Here is a 20,378-nt window from a genome sequence, read left to right on the forward strand (position 1 = left end):
AGAGAAGATGCTCTATCACTGAGCAAAGTGAAGGTATCATTGAGCAAATGCAAACCAAAAGTACTCAGAGTGATGTAACTAACACATGGAGATAAGCAGATAGAGGTTTCATGGCACAGCACTATCTAGGCCATATTATTATGCCATAAGCTAATCACTCTTTCCCAACACTGGGTCCAGCTCCTTACATCCCTGGCCATCAGCCATGTTAGCTTGGGGTGATAGGAGCTGAATTGGGACAGCAGACTGGGGGAGGATTTTTAGACCCCTTTTCTCTGTGCTATCTTCCTGCACTCCACCCACCCGTTGACATTTTGAAAGATGGGAAAAACAAGGGACTGTTATGCATTTCATGTCACATAGTTCATGCCATTCTGAATCTCTTCCACTGGATTATATGTACACAGGAATTTCAAAGAGAACATTTGGAGTTTGTTTAAAATTTTATTTTCTAGCAGACATGTTTACACAAAATTCCCCTTTTAAGTTAGTGATTCATACTTCCTGCAATAAACTATTTTAAGGAGCAGCTTTGGCAAAGAATGGAATGAAACAACCAATAATAATAATAAAAACAAAGCCAAATATATACCACAATCACAGCTGATTTTCAAACCAACACATTTCACCAAAATTGGGGGATGAAAAGGAAAAGGAAAAAAATCCACCAAGTCGTCATTTTCTCAGTGCTTCAAAAAGTGACCTATCTTCACCATCCCTTTTCAAGTCTGTGCAGGTGCCAGAACGAGTTGTCTTGCTAGAGAACAGAGAGCCAGATTTACATGATCCGCAGCCCCTGGATCGAGGACTCTAATGTCTAGAAAGAGAGAGAGAGAGAAACCATTAGCCATGGCTGCTGGGGGGAAGCTGCAGTTCCATGGGAGTGCAGAACAGAATCCTGGGCACAAAATTCAGTTGCGACACTCTGCTGTTATTAAAAAGCAAGGAGGTCAGAATTTCCTAGTCCCTATGAGTAAGAAAATGTGCTCAAAGGCGTGCAGGAAATACCTGCTGAAATTTCAGAACCCATAAAAGGGGGGCAGGAGGGAGAGAATATGAGTAAGACTTTTCTGTGGTTACCAATAGTAAGGGGGCTTCAATGCCTACCTAGCTAGCTCTTTGCCCCTCTACAGTTTTGGGGCAAAATGAAAAAAACACAGAATGTGAGAATTCAGCCTTTTGCGGTGCACAAGTTATTGGGAAGTTTTTTTGTGCAGCCCCAACTACAGCTGTAGTCCTAACCCCACTTTCTTGGGTGTAAGCCCCACTGCATTCAAAAGGACTTTCTTCTGAGTAGACATGGTTAGGATAGCACCTTACCGCTGCTATTATGATTATTATTTTTTATTATGCTGTCTATTTAAGACATTTTTTTAATGTTGTACACTCCCCTGGGATCTTTTCATAAAGGGCAGTACATAAACTGAATTTAAAAAAAAAAATTTAAAATAAAAATTCATATGAATTGTTGCAAACAGTCATGTCTAATCATCTAAATGAGTCTGCTCGGAGCAGTTGGAGACAACTCAAAAGTGGCAAATGTCTGCCATTCAACATAGGAGTCAGTATGCCATGCCATTTAACACAGTCATGGCCTGAGGACTACGGCTGTGCAAAGCCATGGTAGGAAATATTAGCCTCCAGTCCCCCAACTTCAAGTCTTCCTCTCTAGACACTGGAATCTCAGGAGACGCTGATGAGACAGAGACACCTACTGGGCAGTGAAAGGAAATGACAGGAAGGTTGCACATGCTAAGCAAAATTCATTTAAGCCCCCCCCCCCCCCAATTCAGCACTCTATTGCAAGAACAGGAAACGAGAGAAGAAACACCATGCGCTGTTTTGTACACTTTCCTCCGTGCATGCAGCACAGCTTTCAGTGACCTTGTGATCCTCCAGCAGCCTGCTGTGTAGGGAAACCAGAGGACCTACATGGGAAGCTGTCTTAATACTGTTTGTCCATCTACTCTGACCGGCAGAGAAACTGCAGAGTATTGGGCAAAGGTGTTCCACATCACTTACTGTAAAAGATGCCAGGGAATGAACCTGGGACCTTCTGCAGGCAAACCATACTGTGGAATGCACAGTACTTCCAGTTAGAACAGGACATTGGCCTTAACCAGCAGGTTCTTCTATTAAGAACTTAAGGAAGTTCATAGCAGGAGTTACATATCCTTTTCTTGCCCTCCCCCCCCCCCCCCGCAGCCAGTTGTGACCCTGAAAAACCTCTCTCTGGGGTTGGGGGCCTTATTGAACCATGTGAAACAGGGTGCAGGAGAATCATCCAAAATTGGGTGGATGGGAAATTTTTCTTCTATTCATTTCCTTAAATTGATTTCTTAGGATCCAAGGCTTCGCCCCCAGTCCTAGCCACAGCTGGATTATTGCAAAAATCCAAGCAGAGAGGGGATGGAGGACAAACAAAGCACTACCAAAATTCCTAAAAGGGACAGAAATGACCCCGTTTAACAAAATTAGTCTTGAGTAGCCCCATCTGCCAAATAAGTCATTTGGGGACAATGCCCCCAAAGTTTGACAACAGTATCCCCAGGTCCCTATTATTAAAACGATTAACCCTAGTGCTGGCCTACAAGATATTAACAAGGTTGCAGAGTGCTAATTTGGTGTGGGCAGTGTTGTCAAAACAGACCTTGAAGTCCCAGATGGTCATTGCTCCATCAATACCAGTGGTGCAGAACTTGCGGCAATCTCGTTTGTCCACCTCATAAATAGACACTTGGCTGCAAGGAGAAAAGGGACAGCTTTAATCCCTGAAGGAGTAAACAGGCTTATTCCAATACACTAGCACTGGACATTTTGTGCTGTGTTAAACAGAATGCAAATCATTTTTTCCCTTCCTGGTCACAGTGATCTAACCAAGCTATATTTATAAATGACCAAAACACTAAAACACATTAATAAGCTAATATAAAAGCAATACAAAGGAGAAACAGAAGCCAATTATATTTTAAAAGAAGCATCTAGAAAAGAACGTGCTGGAATAAAAAATGGTCTTTGCTACCCATGGCTTGTGGAACTGATTTTATTGTGGGTTTCACACTTTGCTACTTGCAATGGCACACTTGTGGAGAAATAAAGTACCACAAGGTAGCATCTTCTGTTGATCACTAAATGTAAAGAGGCAATATACCTCTGAGAATCAGGTGAGGTAGAGAAACTACTGGGGAAGGGATGATAAAGCTATCAATGGCTACTAAGCTATGTTCTACTACAGCGCAGGAGGCAGCATGCCTCTGAATACCAGGAGCTGGTTAGCACAAGTGGGGAGAGTGCTGTTGCTTGTAGGTTCTGCTTGTAGGCTTCCCCTAAGGCATCTGGTTGGCCACTGTGAAAACAGGAATGCTGGACTACCATGGGCATTTCAGCTGATCTAGCAGCGTTCATCACCTTTTGACATGTGCATCTTGACCTGGAACTTAACATTCTCATGGGGGCTCCTTCCCACATCAGGAATGGCCAAGTTATCTGAAGTGGGGAAGAGCACAGTCCAAGGCTCCTCATGTTACCTGGCAGCGCAGGACGGAGGGGAGCTGCAATGCTTCTTCCTGTGATGCTGGAATAATACAAGTAACAGACTCTACAAGTTTCAAGGCCAGGTAGGCTGCAGCTTGAGCCCTGTGCCACCTACGTGATGCTGTTCTGATGCAGCGTCTCCAGAGTAGTGTTGCGATCCTCTGTAGTGGCTCTCTTGTCCATGTTGCGGAAACGTTCCATGGCTGAAATATTGCGTTGTATGCTCTGCTTGGGAATGTCCAGCTTGGAGACAAAGGTGAGGGTACCACGGTCGTCACAGTTGAAGAGCATCGGGCAGCAATCATGGCCCTGTAACAAATCAGCAGAATGTGTCTAGCTGGTGCTCCAAACCTACTACCAATTACTTGCTTCAGCTTGGCCACCTTCTTTTAAAAAGCTTAAGTCTTCACTCTAAGGGCAGCTTCAAAGGTTACAACTTTCCTACACAGAAATAACTTCCATGAAGAACGCCCCCACCTCAAACAACAACAACAAACCTTCCTGCAGTTCACCAGTGAGGTGTAGAGGTCAGACTAGGACTAGGGGAGACCCAGTTTCAAATCCTCATTTAGCCATGAAGCTCACTTAGTGACTCTGTGCAAGACATTGTCTCTTAGCAGAACTTACTCCACAGGGCTGCTGGGAGGATGAAATGGGTGGGGAACAGCAACATACACCACCTCAAGCTCTTTAAAGGAAAGGCAGACTATAAATAAATCTACCATGTGTTTTGGAAAGTTGTTTGCCCATTATGTATTTGGTCAATGCTTAGGATGCCATAACCAAATTTTGCATGATAGTTCTGGTGACCAAGGAGCAGGTTTTTGTCTATGTTTGAACACAAACTGGATACCATTTTCAATCAACATGGTGGGCTGAACATTTCAAAACTACACTGATTTTAGCCACTGATTCTTTTTGAATGAGAAATGCCATGCACAAGGCTGCTAGTGGAATGATAAATAAACCAACATACATGTATGCATTTCACTGAGGCTGCTGTGAAGCTATAATTGTTCAAGGTTGCTTAACAAATGGGCTCAACATGTGAATGTGACAAAAATGGCAATGCTTGTTCATTGCACACAAACATATCTACACACATAGTGCCTAGGAAAATCTGAAGTTGCTTTAGATTAGGCAATACTGTATCTGTACAATAATCGGGAAGCAATCAAGAAATCAAGGCTTTTGAACAGAGCAACTAGTAAGAAGCATCAGCAACGTAACATTAAGTCTTTGCAACGACAGTTGTCCCTAAAAAAAATGATGCTAGTCAAAGACAGAAGGCACTTACAGCAGCAACCACACTGTTCTCCGAGACAAACGACACACTCAGCAATGGGAGGAATTCTGTTTTCAGTTGCGAGATCCTAAACCCAAGAAGATCACTTGTTAAAGATGCATCACACAGAAATCTCATAAAAAGTACCCCTCTTACCAGCTGGTTAGGACAGAATCTGGCATTATTACCCAGTTTCATGACTGCCTTGGCTCACTTGGCTAGGCAATTTTGATACCGTTTGTTAAAGTATGAACCAGACAATTAGTTCTGATATTAGGCTGTACATTCATCCCAGTCCCTACTTATCGAGCATTACAACCAGGATACCAGCTGCCCATGGCCTGGATGGGGAATCTATAGCCCATAGTTGTTGCTGGACTCCCAACTCCCATCAGCCCCGGCCAGCATGGCCAAATGTCAGGGAAGATGGAGCTACAGCATAGCAAATGTGAAGGGCCAAAAGTTCCCCATCCCTGGCCTATAAGTTAAATGTGCTGAGCAAATATACATCAGCGCATTACTGCATGGAAGTAGGAAGATTATGATCACCATGTCAAGGAAACTCACCCTAAGATTCTGCTACATTACTTACATCATGTTTTTGGAGGCATCTGCAACCGACACAGTGCTATCATGGCTGACCCAGGCCAGGCGGTTGCCGCTGGCGGAAAAACTGACGCTGTGGACCCAACCACCACTTCCTGCGCCACCAAATTCAGCCATCAGCTGCCCAAAGGGCATTTTGGATCCCCAGGGTGTGCTGGCCGGTTTCTCATCCACTTCCTTAATGTAAGCTGAAAATACTCTGCAAACAGAGGCAGAAGAGGGAATTAGGAGGGGGGGTGGGACTCAAGCCTACCTTTGTGCAGAAATGAAATTGCTAATTTCATAGGCAACTCAACTATCAATGTCAGCAAGCTAGCCTCAAGTAAAGCTCTCCCAATGAAATTAACAGCAGTCTCTGTAAACATTTAACATATTGCAGTGTTTGGTTTAATTTATATTTCTTATTAATAGCTATATAAATGAGGTATGTCTACCAAGATAATTAGAGGCCAAGTAGAGAGGCAGAGTGCAAGCAGCAGGCCACAGGAAGGCTGACATGTGACACTAAAACAGGCAGACTCCCCAACCCAGGGGCTGTAGTGCCAAAGAGAAAACTGCAGAAGAGGTGCCAGCTTGTGCATGGGGTGTGGTGCTATGGTTGCAGTTCCACCTCCACAGGTCCCATTGTTCCATTTTGGTATGAGAGCGATCAAGATGTAAACTGATACATTCCCAATCTGGATTATGGACATCAACTACACCAACTCAACATGGCTGACACTCACCAACCCTTTCACACCCGGAAGTGAATTCAGAAAAGGCATGTGCGACAGTTCCCACTTTGAGCATGAACTCCTATTGTTTACATCTGCAGCACAGAATTGCTCTGGACATCGCAAGAGCAGTACCTGTCAAAGTAGGTTGACCTGATGGCTGCCATGTCGGCGTACTCTTTGCCATATACTGGAATACTTATTATCCAAACCCTTCTCCCAAATTTGGTCACCTTTTCACTGCTGCCTCTTGCTGCAGTCTTCCCATCTGCTGCTGACAGAGCCATTGGACATGCAGGGTGTTAAAGAGCTGCTGCTAATCAGTTTGAACAGTCACCCAAATCCACTTCCAAAAGTGCTTTGCATTCTCTCACCTGCATTTGAAGTCACAGGATCCAGCTGCAAGCAAAACATTGTTGGGGTGCCAATCTAGGCTAAGGACAGTGGAGCGAATGGGCTTCTTAATGTGCTTGCTCACCCACCTGGAGGGGAGGAGAAAAATCAGTAAGGAACTTGTAATTGTTGCTTCAGCACTAAAACAGCTGTGCAAAAATTTACCGTATTTTCCCGTGTATAACATGCCCCCATGTATAACACAACCCCTATTTTTTGGGACTCCAAATAAAGAAATCCCCCATATGCACTATCCGTGTATAAGACGACCCCCAATTTTAAACTTGAAAAAAATAGGGGGAAATATAGTCTTATACACGGAAATATACAGTATTTTTTCCACAAATAATGGGCCTTTTAAAGGAGAGCAACTGAACTGTTGAAGTAATTAAGCTTATTAAAGACAGATGTTTTACAGATAACTTGTTAGCTACTGGCTGCAAAAGTAACATTAGCAAGGTGTTTGAAACTCTTGTCATACTGAAAGTAGCAGAACCCATTTACATTCTCAAGTAAAAGCAACAGAATTGTTTCCATTCTCAAGCATGTAATGAAAGGCTTTGAACACACAGAGCTACCCTGCAATGTTCTGGCTTGTTGCCATGATGAGATGGATACTCAAAATGGTTTCACACCCTTTAAAATAATGTAGAGGAGAAAAAGATTTAGACACTGAAGCCTCAGAATTTAAGATCTCACTGACAACCAACCAACTATATGTTAAGCTTGTCACTGCCGGAGCAAGCTGAGGAATGAGAAGAGAAGCAATCTGCATTGGCGACTCACCAGTCATTTTCAGACTCAAAGTAGCACACAGATATGAGTCGAGCTCCACTTCCAACAGCAAATTTGTTCTCCAAAGGAGACCACTTCACAAAGGTGGCTGCTCGGTTGATCCTCAGAATCACCAGTGTTGGCTTCCACACTCCGTCCTTCTGACTCCAGACGTAAGCGTTACGGTCAGCACCACAAGTGACAATGCGGTCGCTCTTGGGGGCCCAGTCAATGCCTGCAAGTTTGAATACAGTTTTGTTTCTTTGATGCCACATCTCATTAATCACACACTGCAATCCTACCACCTCCTAGTCATTACATTTTTATTCTGCATTTCTTCCATGATAGAACTCCAGGTGGCTTCCAGACACTTCCGAGTCCTGCTTAGTTTTAGCAAAGCTGCTGAATCAGGTCCCTTTAAGGTGTCCTCAAACCAGGAGCTAGTAATCCACTACTTTAACTTTAAGTCACCATTTTAAGATCAGTACAGCCTCTGTCTTCAAATCATCCATGGTTAAGTTGGTGTTGTTGTTTTATATATGTAAGTTTATATGATCGCATGCCTGGATTTATGTGATCCAAGGCTAATTTGGAGGCTGTCACATAAAAACAGAATGAACAAAGCGCCATGTTTCTTGCTTTGCCAATATCAAATATTTAACCAGAAGAACACCTTTCATATGCTGTAGATTTCAAGTCCATCCTACCTTGGAAGAGTCATGGACAGAAACAATTATGGGAGCATAAAAACCCCACTCAAACTGAACAGAATTAAAGCAAATGTACGGTTAACATACAGCTGAAGTCCTTATTCTGCCACTAGCTGAAATCCAACTTCAAATAGGTCAGCTTCACAATGTTGCTAAAAGTCACAGTGGCTATGACTTTAGTGAGTCTATAACGAAAAGGTGTTTTGTAGCCATCAAATTGCCACTCAGTAACTTCTCTAAGCACATACTGTATTGCTGTTGAATGGCTGGAACTGTTAAGAGAGCACCCATGATCCATTTTTATCATGATGGGACATTTAAGCGAGAGGTGGGAAAGCTTCAAATTTATGGCAATGACAACTTGCTCCAGAAGAAAGGATATGAATAGAACCCTCAAATTCCTGGACAGTATAAACAATCCTGAAATGAACCGGCAACTAACGGGCCTGAAATAACCATCTTACAAACTCCTCTGTTCCTCCTAATCATGTAAGCAAATCCCAATGAAAGGTTTTATTGGGAAATATCTCAGACTGGAGACTTTCTCAGAGTTGAAGGTAGTCTGAAAAAAGGATTCCTGGTTGCAATGTGTACAGTAGACTCATCTCTACAAAACAGCTTTATGTATTCAACACACTGGCCCACTTTGCATGTAACATGAAGTTGAACGAAGACTTATTGTGCTCCCAGAGAGGGGATTGCGAGCAATTTGCTTGTACGCCAATCTAAGTCATATTAGTGGCCCAGACAAGCTGGAAGCCAAGGACAAACCTTGGTTACAGCTTGTGGCTTGTCTGGAAAGAGCTAAACCATGAGCCTGAATAGATGAAAAGATACACCCTCTCCTCTTTGGGAGCCTGCATGTTTACTTGTTCATGCTAAGCCATGGTTTCGTTTTGCATTACACGCTAACAAGGACACTGCAAAGGGCAAAAGGAGTCTGTATGGAAAGAGTGATGCCTCTCTCAAACCACTGTCTATAAAGAAATAGCTGGGCCTTTATCAAAGCAGAATTTAGACAACTCCTGCCTCTGGGTTCCAAGAACCACTTCTTTGATTCAAAAACACAAGTTATTGTAGCATCCAGTTCTCCCCCTGCAAATTCAGAGCTCTAGGAGGAGCTTGGTCTCAGCAAAGTACTGTGGTTGCAATACCTGAACAGTTGCAACTTTATTCATGGGCTTTCAAAAACGTTTTACAATGTTTGGTTTTCAACTACATATGACCAATGCAAACAGGGTGTCAAATGACAATGTAAATAAGCATACTCTTGATATGATGGTAACTAATTCTCAAATTAGTTTCCAATGCTACAGCTTTAAAGAACCAACAATAAATATTGCTAGTGTAAGATAGTAAGTCATATGAAAATGTTTCTGAGCAGGAATGAAGATGAATTATTTGCAACCCTTTGGGGAAAGGGCCAAAGCTCAGGGGAGGAGTAAATGTTTTTCTTGCTGAAGTTCCCAAGCTTAATCCACAAGTACAGCAGAAAAACCCTTGCTTGAGACCATTGAGCTGTTGCCAATCACCACAGATCGACATGGACTGACGATCTGAACCAATAAAAGGCCGCTTTCTGTGTTCCTGTTTCCCTGTCTGCACAGTTCACCCAATATACCATTTCTTATTGGATCCTACCTGCCTTTAGGACTCAAACTGCATCCATTTCTAAGTGCATGCCTGCTATTGCTGCTTGAGCCTTCTAACAACAGATTACCGTATATCAAATGAGAGAATTATATTTATATCTTCCTTAGGATACTAATACAGTGGTGCCTCGCAGGACGAAAATAATCCGTTCCACGAGTCTCTTCGTCTAGTGGTTTTTTCGTCTTGCGAAGCATCCCTATTAGCGGCTTAGTGGATTAGCGCTATTAGCAGCTTAGCGGCTAAGTGGCTATTAGCGGCTTAGAAAAAGGGGGGGGAAGGGAAAAAACTCACAAGACTCGCAAGACGTTTTCGTCTTGCAAAGCAAGCCCATAGGGAAATTCGTCTTGCGAAGCGCCTCGAAAAACGGAAAACCCTTTCGTCTAGCGGGTTTTTCGTCTTGCAAGGCATTCGTCTTGCGGGGCACCACTGTAGTGAATTCATTCTCCAAGTGGGGATTTTTACTACGTAGACAAACTGGCAGCATCTATGCACAAGACAGAGGAATCAACAGGTTCACGGGAACACCAAGGTTTGCAGACATACAAACACACACCCACACCCCAATGTGGACTGAGTACGCTTGGTGGGCAAAGAAGTTATGTTTGCAAATGTGCTGTGCATCCCCCACCCACCTCAAGTCACTGTGCTTTAGAACCTGAGCTTTCCAGTTAGCTAAAAGATTTCCTCCTTTTGTATTAGAAAGAGAATCCCAAAATAAAAGTCAGGTATAGCTAGTGCAATGGTGCTCTGGGTGATGGAACAAATCCATCTGCCTCAGCAAGATGCTATTTCAGATCTAAAGATAGCCATTTAAATGTGAGTCCTGGACAGCTCTCCCACATCTTCCTGCAGTATAAACTAAGCCAATACTCTCCCTCTGCACACAACATAAAAGCTCCACAATGGTTCCTTGTGATAAATTATTACAGTGCAGAGCTCCTTCACCAACGCTGTATTTCTATCAGCCTCTTTATACCTACTGTGCCAAATCCTTCCCTTCAAGAAGCTCAGGGTTGCTTATGTGGGCATATACCAATTCTGTGTCACAATAATCCTTGGAGGGAGGTTAGCCTACAATATGCAGAATCGTGGCACAACGAAGATGTACAAAAACTGCACGAAATGCATTAACAATGCATGCCAATGAAAGCCAGGTTGTTTTAAAACACAAATTTAAACTCAGATATCACAGAATATTAATGTTAAGGTTTCATGTACAGTAAACAGACATCTTTTAATTGCTTGTTTTGTATTACCTTTTCACTTATCAGTTTTCCTTGAATGCTAAGGAGAGTTAAGGAGGCAGCATAGTGTTGGGTTCTCTTGCTGCTAAAATGGCTTCCTAGAGAACAAGAGTTACTATAACCCAATGCTACAGTAGTGCTCATCATTTACTGTCTGATACCACCGCTTCCAGACAAGTTTGCTGTTATAGGAATCTGCTGGCCAGCAAGAGTGTGTGATGCACCTGAAAGAGCATCAGAGGTAGCATGGAAGTCCAGCCTCCAATTCAAATATCCCTCAGGGAGAAGCAGGTGTCTAGATAAACAGGCAGGGATAGAGTCTAATGTGAAAAATGTCAGTAGCTGCAGAAGTGCACATCTGCATCCTAGGTATGCAAGGTATTCTTCCACAGCATCTTAAGTATTTACAAAATATACATGCTGCTTTTCAACTTCCATTCACAAAGTGGCACACACAAGAAATTTTAAATAGTTCATAAGAACAACTGAAACAAACTTTTACTTTGGAATGGGGTACAAATCCATGAAAATAACTCCCGGTCCCCAGGCAAAACCCTTTTTGACAGCAATTGATAAGTGTTTCTAAGAGAATCACCTGGATGGACATAGCTAAAATCACAGCATGGCAACTGTATTGTTTTATTCAAAATGAGAAGAAGCAATTAAACAGGTTGACTTCCTCACTAGATGCGGTTGACTCTTGCAATATTCAAAGGCCCAATATTCAAAGCTGCAGCTGACAATTCTCTTACCTGTGATGTGTCCATTGTGCTCTTTGAGCTCATGAGCTTTCACCCACTGGTTCCCACTCTTCTTATAGATGTGAACTTCATGATTATTAGGGCTAATGGCAATCTCTGCCAAGAGGATGAATTGATTAGTATAAGAAATAATTCTATTTTTAAGAAAGAAAGATTCAAAATCATAATCATAGCATATTCATGAAACTTGTGAGGAGTCTTTCCAACAAAAAAATGCACTTGGCATAAAAATGGTAAACTGAAAATAGGAAAAATCTAAAGCAATGGCACAGAAGCAGAACCCATAAAATAGCAGAAGCAGAAATATAATCCAGTCACAGGCAAACACAGGCCACCAAATGCCTGTGAGAAAAGGAAGAGTACTTTAAGGGCTCAACTACATGGAGGGGGAAATGACTCAGGGGCTGGACGTTGCAGGTGGTGAAAAGATTAAACAACCTTATTCACTGCTTTTATGGGGAAATGCTCCCCCCCTCCAAAAAAGCCTGCCATTGTGATGAAATTACAGGGCACTCGTTTTGATTAGCCCCAATATTAGTGGGCCAAATGAAGATAATCCAAAATCTTTATACTGAACCTAAGATATTGGCAACATGAGTTTCTTTCAGTAAAGAGTCATCCAGCTATGTGTATTCTGCAGCCAAGCTGGCTTTTCTGCACCAGTTTATTGTCAGATATGAAGTCACATGAATTAAGACAACACTCACGAGTTCGGTCCCTGTTCCAGGCGTGACAGGTTATTGGCTCTAGTAAGAACTGGTGTAGAGACATTCTGAACAAGGAATGATCTTAAAGCGTCGAGGGATGAAGCTGAAAGGAATAAGCAGAAATGTTTTAAAGTTGATGTTGCCCACTTTTGTATTCATCCAATACTAAATGCTGCTAAGACAGGAATGTGACCCTTCAGATGTTGCTGGACTCCAACTGCCATCAGTCACAGCCAGCATGGCCAACCATCATTTATGATGGGAGACACAGGTCAACAACATCTGGATACTACTGCACCCTCACTTGTGCATGTGGTCACTGAGTTTCTAAGTGAACTTAATTCCATCCAAGCTTAAGAAGACAGAATAAGAAACTCACAAGACCACACACATTTACAGGACGTGCCAACTTTTAAATGGGAAACTTATACTGGCATTATTCATTCAGCAACCTCAGTATGCAGAAGCTTAAGTTAGGAGACAAAAGACCTGTCATGAGTAGGGCAGAAAACTAAATGTAGCTTCATAGCCAGCATATTCCACTGAGCGACTGCATCTTAAAAGGTAAGAAAACTGAATCATCTTAATGTGTATGTCAAATCAATGACTCCTATGGCTTGGAATGTGCACAGAAACCACAGCATAATGGGTGCAACAATTAAGTCATCTAAAATTATCAAAATTTGCAGCTCCCCACCCCAACCAACCTACACTTCTGCACAACTACATCACTATTCTCCCAAGGGTTACCCACACTTTGAGGAACCACTTTTCCATCATATGCATTGAAGGAAAACACTAATGCTATCATCCACATCCACGCCCACTGGCTGCTAGACAAAGGTGCCGAGCAAAGTAAAAATCCAGGCAAAGACAAAAACAAATGAAAGCAAAGAGAAACTCAATAATAAATCAACTTAAAAAATATAAAAAGACCCTAACAGTTCATCACCTGCAATGGAATCACAGAAACACCAAAATACCAAGCCAAAATATACTGCTTTTAAAGCTACTGTAATTATTTCCAGTTAAAGATATAGTTTTCCCAAATCACCTTAGTGTTAGTTGGAAATTGCTGGGTGATTTGGACATTCAGCTGATCCCTCCTTTTTCTTACCTTTGGGGGGGGGGAGTCACTAGGGCAAACTAACTGCGGTGAAGTAACAAAGGTGAACATAAAGTTCAGTTCACCTGCATTCCCCTTTTTGATGCTAATACCAGATAAATACACCATGTTTAGTTTGTTAGTCATGGTGCAACTATAGCAGCAAAACCGGACGCCTTCTTCTGCCCCACCTGCAATTAAACATGTCCTCCCATATCAGTCTCTACAGCCACAGCAGGTGCTGCAACTCTCTAATGGTTTGACTTCACTCCTGAAAGTGCACTCCTCCATTGTCTCTGCAGACAGATGCCACCAACAACATCTAACTGAGGCCAATCTCTAGGCAACTCACAATCAATCAAGCTCGGGGCATAAAAAATATTGAAAGCAAAAAATATTGAAAACCACCACAATGAAAATTTAAACAATTGGCTGGATATACAAAGCATAAAACACCAGCTTCCTGGGGTGGAGGCAGAGAAACTTATCTGCAACCCAGAATGGCAGTAACATAAAGCCTTGACCCAAGTGGATGAAACTCCAGCAAATGTCTGGGTGAAGAGGAAGGTGTTAATCTGGTGTCAAAAAGATGTCAGTGTCACCACCTGGGGCAGAATGCAAAAGGCAAAAGAATGCAAAAGATGGTGATAACCAAAAAAGTACTCTTCCTTGTTGCCACACAGATGTGTTGCTTTCCATATCTCACAAATCTCACCTCCACCAACATTATGAGATTTTTAAAATCCAAGCTCATCTCACCACAATACCAGCTATCCAAATCAGGATTTTTATATTACTTCCTAATGAAGAATGGCTTCAGCTGGGAAGAAATGCCACTGGGGGAGGTGGGTTTTTATTTGGAGTGGAAATTGATGTGGATGCTTTTCTGAACATGGTAAACATGCATAACATTGACAACAGTTGAAGTGTAAGGTACAACTCAGCTCACTAAAAATTCCATCACAGGAAGAATCCATTGTAGATCGCTTTATTTCATAAATTTATACACTGCTTGATTCTCAAAGTAGTTTACAAAAAGAATAGAATAAAATTACTGATAAAAACAGCTATGTAAAACATTCCCAAAAAAAGTCAGTGATAAACTAAAAAGAGACTAAACCACACATCAACATTCTATGTATCTTTTAACAGGTGCCAAAAAGAGTACAGTGAAGGTGACTCGCCTGTTCTCAATAGGCAGGGAGTTCCAAAGTGTGGACGCTTCTACACTTAAAATATAAAATTCTTACAAATGCGGAACAGCTATTATGTGACACCTGTAACAGTGTCAGTTCCATAGACACTTTGATTTAAAGCTTGGCAAATATTAAGCTGACTCCATTAGCGCCTTTTACTTCTACAAAAATTTGGAAGCCAAAACCCATTTCTCTTAAGACAACCTAGATTTCTTCTCAAACAGGAAATAAAGAGAGAAGTTCTTTGTCTTCTTACTAAGACTATTCAGCTCTTCCAATCACAACAATGAACACAATCCCTGCATTAGAAGGACATTGTGATGATGCTGAAACAAAGGCTGCCCTCCACCTTTGGCACCCTCATCAACAGGGCTGCCATAAAGGGGAGATGCAACGTGCCTGTGCTCAGAGATGCCCAGGTGACGCCTCCCTCCATGTACCTGTTGCAGAAACGGCCATTTACTAGGAAAAAGAACAATGACAAATCAATACATAGTGAACCTCTCAGTTGCCCGTATGGGCAGACTGGCAGAATGAGAGCCCAGCCTTATTACCTAGTAGGCAGAGGCCAAACAACACCAGGGATGAGAGCAGGAAATGCTACCTGAATCATCCTGGCACTAGAGGGGCAAAGTGTTATTTCCATTCGTCATACTAGACTTGGATGTGACTTTTTCTGTGAGACAATTTCGTAAGCTGCTTCGAGTGTGGCTATGAAGCAAACCCTGTCATATTCAGTGCTGCTTATTCCCAGACGTATTTGCAGAGGATTGCAAGCTTTATGCTATCACAGCACTGTTTTGATGTGAACAGGGCTCTGGCCTGCTTCGCGTTATTTTGAGATAAATATGCCGTGTTTTGCCGCTTAAGATTATTCCAATATTTTGCATTCTGGGTTGCCTTCTGTCTGCTGTCAGCTGTTTCAGGGCAGGGGCTGTAAATGAAATGAATTAAGGGTTTGCTGTGAGGGGGGGGACGGGGGGGCAGAGAACGAATACACACCTTGCAGTGAGGTCAATGGAAAAAGCAGCAGGAAATGCATAAGAATTCAATGCAATAAAATAAACATGATAAATACATACAGATTCATTTACTAATTTATTAATTAATTATTATTATTATTATTGCAGCATTGTTTTAATGGCAACCCCCTACCCCCAATTACTGTTCCCATAATGGGGTGGGGAGAAGGGCCTAGGAGGTTATCTTCTTCCCCCCCACCCCAATTTCCCCACAGCCCAAAGGAGGCGCCCCCCCCCTTTAATTAGGATGAAGGGAAGAGGGAAACCAAAGGAAATTAACCCCTTCTTCCCCTTTCACTCACCGTCCGGGCCTGAGGAAAGCGGCGGGGTGCGGGGGCCGGGGGCGGCTCGCGGACTCTGGCCAGTCAACGCGACTCCGCTCCGAGCGGCGCTCTCTGAGGGAATGCGAGGAAGGCGCGGCCGCCAAGCAAGGGCCCGGCTCCGTCACAGGCCCGGCCCCCGCGCGCCTGCGCAACGCGCTCCCGGAGCGCCTCTCTCGGAAGGCGCATGCGTCACCAACGGTCGACGGAGCGGCCTCGCTCGCTCACGGCGCCTGCGCTGAGTGTTGGGTTCGGACAAGGTTGGAAGCCCTGGCTGCATTCACTTACTGCGCCTGCGCCGAGGCGCTGCCGTGGGAAAGAGGCAACCAAGCAAGTCAAGCAAGCCGGCTTCCTTGGAAGAGGCGGGTCTTTCACTGCGCCTGCGCAGTTAGGAGTAGGTGGTTCGGAAAGCGCTTCCTCGTAGTGCGCTTGCGCAGGCAGGTGCTATATTGCACCCGCTCCGCACGTGAAGGCTGTGGAACTCCCTGCCTCTTGATATCAGACGCCTTCACTGTATTTTTTTCGGCGCCTGCTGAAAACATTCTTGTTTAGATAAGCCTATCTAGAAGTTCCGAAAGTTTGTAGGTGTTTTAATTTCTTTTTACTCTGTTTTATTGTTTTACTATGTTTTATTTATACTATAAACCTCCCAGAGTGGCTGGGGAAGCCCAGATGGGCGGAGTAGAAATATTATTATTATTAATAATAATAATTTACACTTTATATGTTTTGAAATCTGGTTGTAAACTTTTTAGTAATAATTCTATACTTCTTTTTCTGTAAAACACGGAGTCCCCCCCCCCCAAACAAACTGTGACATAAATAAAAGAAAAAGGCAGAGGGGAGAGTTTTTGCTAAAGTGCAGAAAAGAGATGGGGGGGGGGGGGTTGACAAGGAGGCTGCTTGGCTCAGTCCCAGTTGGGTGCAAAATGGGTGGTGTGGCTGCCTGGAGGAGAGGAATGTATCTCATCTCGTTTCTCATACATGTCATGTACAATCTAGTTGAGATTCCTGCATTGCAGGGGTTGGACTAGATGACCCTTGGGTCAACTCATGACAATCTCATGCCCACTTTTCTGGGGGCCTCATTGAACACGGCAGGACATAGGATGAACCTTTGCATTCAGTTCCGTGGGACTTTGGAGTAAACCTGCAAAGGGGCTGCATTGCAAGGCAGATATCTTGTTGATCAATCCAATCTCTTGATCAGTTCATGGATATCTCAACAGTGTCCTTGGCCAGATGGCCACCTTACCCCCTGCTTAAGCACAGGAGGAGCCAAGGCAGACTGTTCTACTGTTGAATTGCTCTGTCAGTTCAGAAGTTTCTCCTACTTCCCTGCCATCCATTGGCTCTAGTCATGTTTCTCCTAGAACTCTGGACATTTCGCAGGGAAACCAAAATGCTTGTTTACAAAGCTATTGTACTACCAACCTTATGGTATGCTTGTGAAACATGGACCGGTTGGAGGATGGATGGCGGCTAACAGATAGAGGTTGAATCCTGACAAGACAGAAGTACTGTTTTTGGGGGACAGGAGGCGGGCAGGTGTGGAGGATTCCCTGGTCCTGAATGGGGTAACTGTGCCCCTGAAGGACCAGGTGCGCAGCCTGGGAGTCATTTTGGACTCACAGCTGTCCATGGAGGCACAGGTCAAATCTGTGTCCAGGGCAGCTGTTTACCAGCTCCATCTGGTACGTAGGCTGAGACCCTATCTGCCCACAGACTGTCTTGCCAGAGTGGTGCATGCTCTGGTTATCTCCCGCTTGGACTACTGCAATGCACTCTATGTGGGGCTACCTTTGAAGGTGACTCGGAAACTACAACTAATCCAGAATGCGGCAGCTAGACTGATGACTGGGGGCGGCCGCCGAGACCATATAACACCGGTCTTGAAAGACCTACATTGGCTCCCAGTACGTTTCCGAGCACAATTCAAAGTGTTGGTGCTGACCTTTAAAGCCCTAAACGGCCTCGGTCCAGTATACCTGAAGGAGCGTCTCCACCCCCATCATTCTGCCCGGACACTGAGGTCCAGCGCCGAGGGCCTTCTAGCGGTTCCCTCATTGCGAGAAGCAAAGCTACAGGGAACCAGGCAGAGGGCCTTCTCGGTAGTGGCGCCCGCCCTGTGGAACGCCCTTCCAGCAGATGTCAAAGCGATAAACAACTACCTGACATTCAGAAGACATCTTAAGGCAGCCCTGTTCAGGGAGGTTTTTAACGTGTGATATTTTACTGTATTTTTGGTTTCTATGGAAGCTGCCCAGAGTGGCTGGGGAGGCCCAGCCAGATGGGCGGGGTATAAATAATAAATTATTATCATCATTATTATTTATTATTATAAATACTATCTCCAGCTCTTCGAAAAATTCCATCAACAGTGTCTCCAAAAAAATTTACACATCACTTGGGAAGACAAGCAAACTAATATCAATGTACTGGAAGAAGCAAAGATCACCAGTGTTGAAGCAATGATTCTTCAACATCAACTTCGTTGGACTGGTCATGTTGTGCGGATGCCTGATTATGGTCTTCCAAAGCAACTACTTATTCCAAACAAAAATGGAAAGTGTAATGGTGGTGGTCAACAAAAGAGGTTTAAAGACAAGACAAAATTTTAAAAATGTAGTATTGTTGTTGTTTAGTCATTTAGTCGTGTCCGACTCTTTGTGACCCCATGGACCAGAGCACGTCAGGCGCTTCTGTCTTCCACTGCGTCCCGCAGTTTGGTCAAACTCATGCTGGTAGCTTTGAGAACACTATCCAACCATCTCGTCCACTTCTCCTTGTGCCCTCCATCTTTCTCAACATCATCCCAACATCAAAATGTAGTATAGGTAAAGGGACCCCTGACCATTAGGTCCGGTCGTGACCGACTCTGGGGTACTTCGACTTGCTTTCGAACTGCTAAACACCAGCAATTGGGAACACACTTGTCTGCGAGCACTTCAATTGGAGAACAGCCTTTACCAAAGGTGTCACAGGCTTTGAAGATACTCGAACTCAAGACGCAAGGGAGAAACTGTTGGGAATTCCATTCTGTCCTTTGCTGCCAACATGGGATTGTTGCGTGTCACATTTCTGTTTACATTCCAGCACAGATGGCTGGCGTTGAGTGGAACTTCCGCTCTATATTGCTTTTGTTTTTAGTCTCACTCCGAGAAGTGGCAAGGAGAGACGACATGTTTCTTTGTCCTGATTTATGTATAATAAATGCATAGTTTAGTATGTGTCTACAGCCTCAAGCCTCTTCTGTTGTGCAGTTTACAGTGCTGAGTAAAGTGTGCTCAAGTCTGCAAGCTTGAGTTGCTGATGCACGTCGGAGCAGAGGTCTATGAATCCCCGCAGTGGCAAGGCTGAGGGGAGATGCTCCAGCTGGGGCTGAGCCAACTGGCCTTTCAACCCCACCCCCACCCCCACCCCGATTCCAACAGAAACATGCTAAGAGGAAGGCACGCTTGGCAAATCCACACCATGATCAACTCCCACCTAGAAATCAATGTCCCCACTATGGACAGACATGTTGATCCAGAATTAGCCTCTACTGTCACATTGTTAAAATCAGACAACCTTACTCGGCTATGAGTGATTGCTAAAGAAGAAGAGTTTTCAGATCTTAAACACACTTGCTTGAGAGCAAGCCCAACTGAATTTCAGAGCTTACGCCTGCATATAGAATTATGCTGTCTTACATACATTTCATTGGGTGCAAGAACTACTGAATTAAATAAAAGCCTTTGTTTTTAGTGCCCATCCCTGCTCCTAAGCAAGTGCACATAAGGATGGCCATCTTTAATTCTCCAGATAAATCTGCAGAATTGGGCATTGATAGCACACTAGGTGAGAGCATGAATGACTGCCCTGTTTCTGCATTGATTTGTGGCAGAAGGGATGTTTTTTAAAGGTTTTTACAGATTAAAAGCTTTGCAACTAAAAAATGCATGAACGGAACACAGTGCCATGTGAATACAGTATTATTTTCCAAGAGGTCTTTGTTTGTGGGGAAAGTGAAACACTTCGGAGCGGTATCTCCTCTACTCACCCCAAGCAGGAATATATAATGCAGTAAATCTTACCTGGCCAGAAATATTTTATGGTAACCTCTCAACTTTCCCACTTAGCTTTGTTTCTCTAAGAACGGGAGAGGTTGCTAGAATGAAGCGTGGAAAAGATAAATGGTGACATGGATTGGTTGGATGCAGAGAAATGGTGGGGGGAACCAGCTGGGGAACCCCCAGAGGAAGAAAAATCAGAGCCCTGGGAATGGCGGTGGCAGTGGTGTAGCGTGGGGGGTGCAGGGGGTGCCGGCCGCACCGGGCGCAACATCTGGGGTTAGGGCAAATCCACAGGTTAGG

The 20,378-nt window shown here is 43.7% G+C and overlaps 1 protein-coding gene across 1 annotated transcript; it reads right to left on the minus strand.

The window, feature by feature from the left end:
* Positions 1–424: 424 nt before the first annotated feature.
* On the minus strand, positions 425–12,483 carry ARPC1A (actin related protein 2/3 complex subunit 1A). Its single transcript, XM_079953952.1, has 9 exons — positions 12,381–12,483; positions 11,665–11,769; positions 7,318–7,540; positions 6,513–6,620; positions 5,412–5,624; positions 4,832–4,907; positions 3,650–3,843; positions 2,651–2,741; positions 425–817 (listed from the first exon to the last, which is right to left on the minus strand). Exons 1-9 carry the CDS (start codon positions 12,442–12,444, stop codon positions 779–781), a joined length of 1,113 nt encoding a protein of 370 aa, XP_079810078.1. The 5' UTR covers positions 12,445–12,483; the 3' UTR covers positions 425–778.
* Positions 12,484–20,378: the final 7,895 nt, after the last annotated feature.

Source organism: Podarcis cretensis (genome assembly GCF_951804945.1).
Source record: "Podarcis cretensis genome assembly, chromosome: 14".
Lineage (NCBI taxonomy): Eukaryota > Metazoa > Chordata > Lepidosauria > Squamata > Lacertidae > Podarcis > Podarcis cretensis.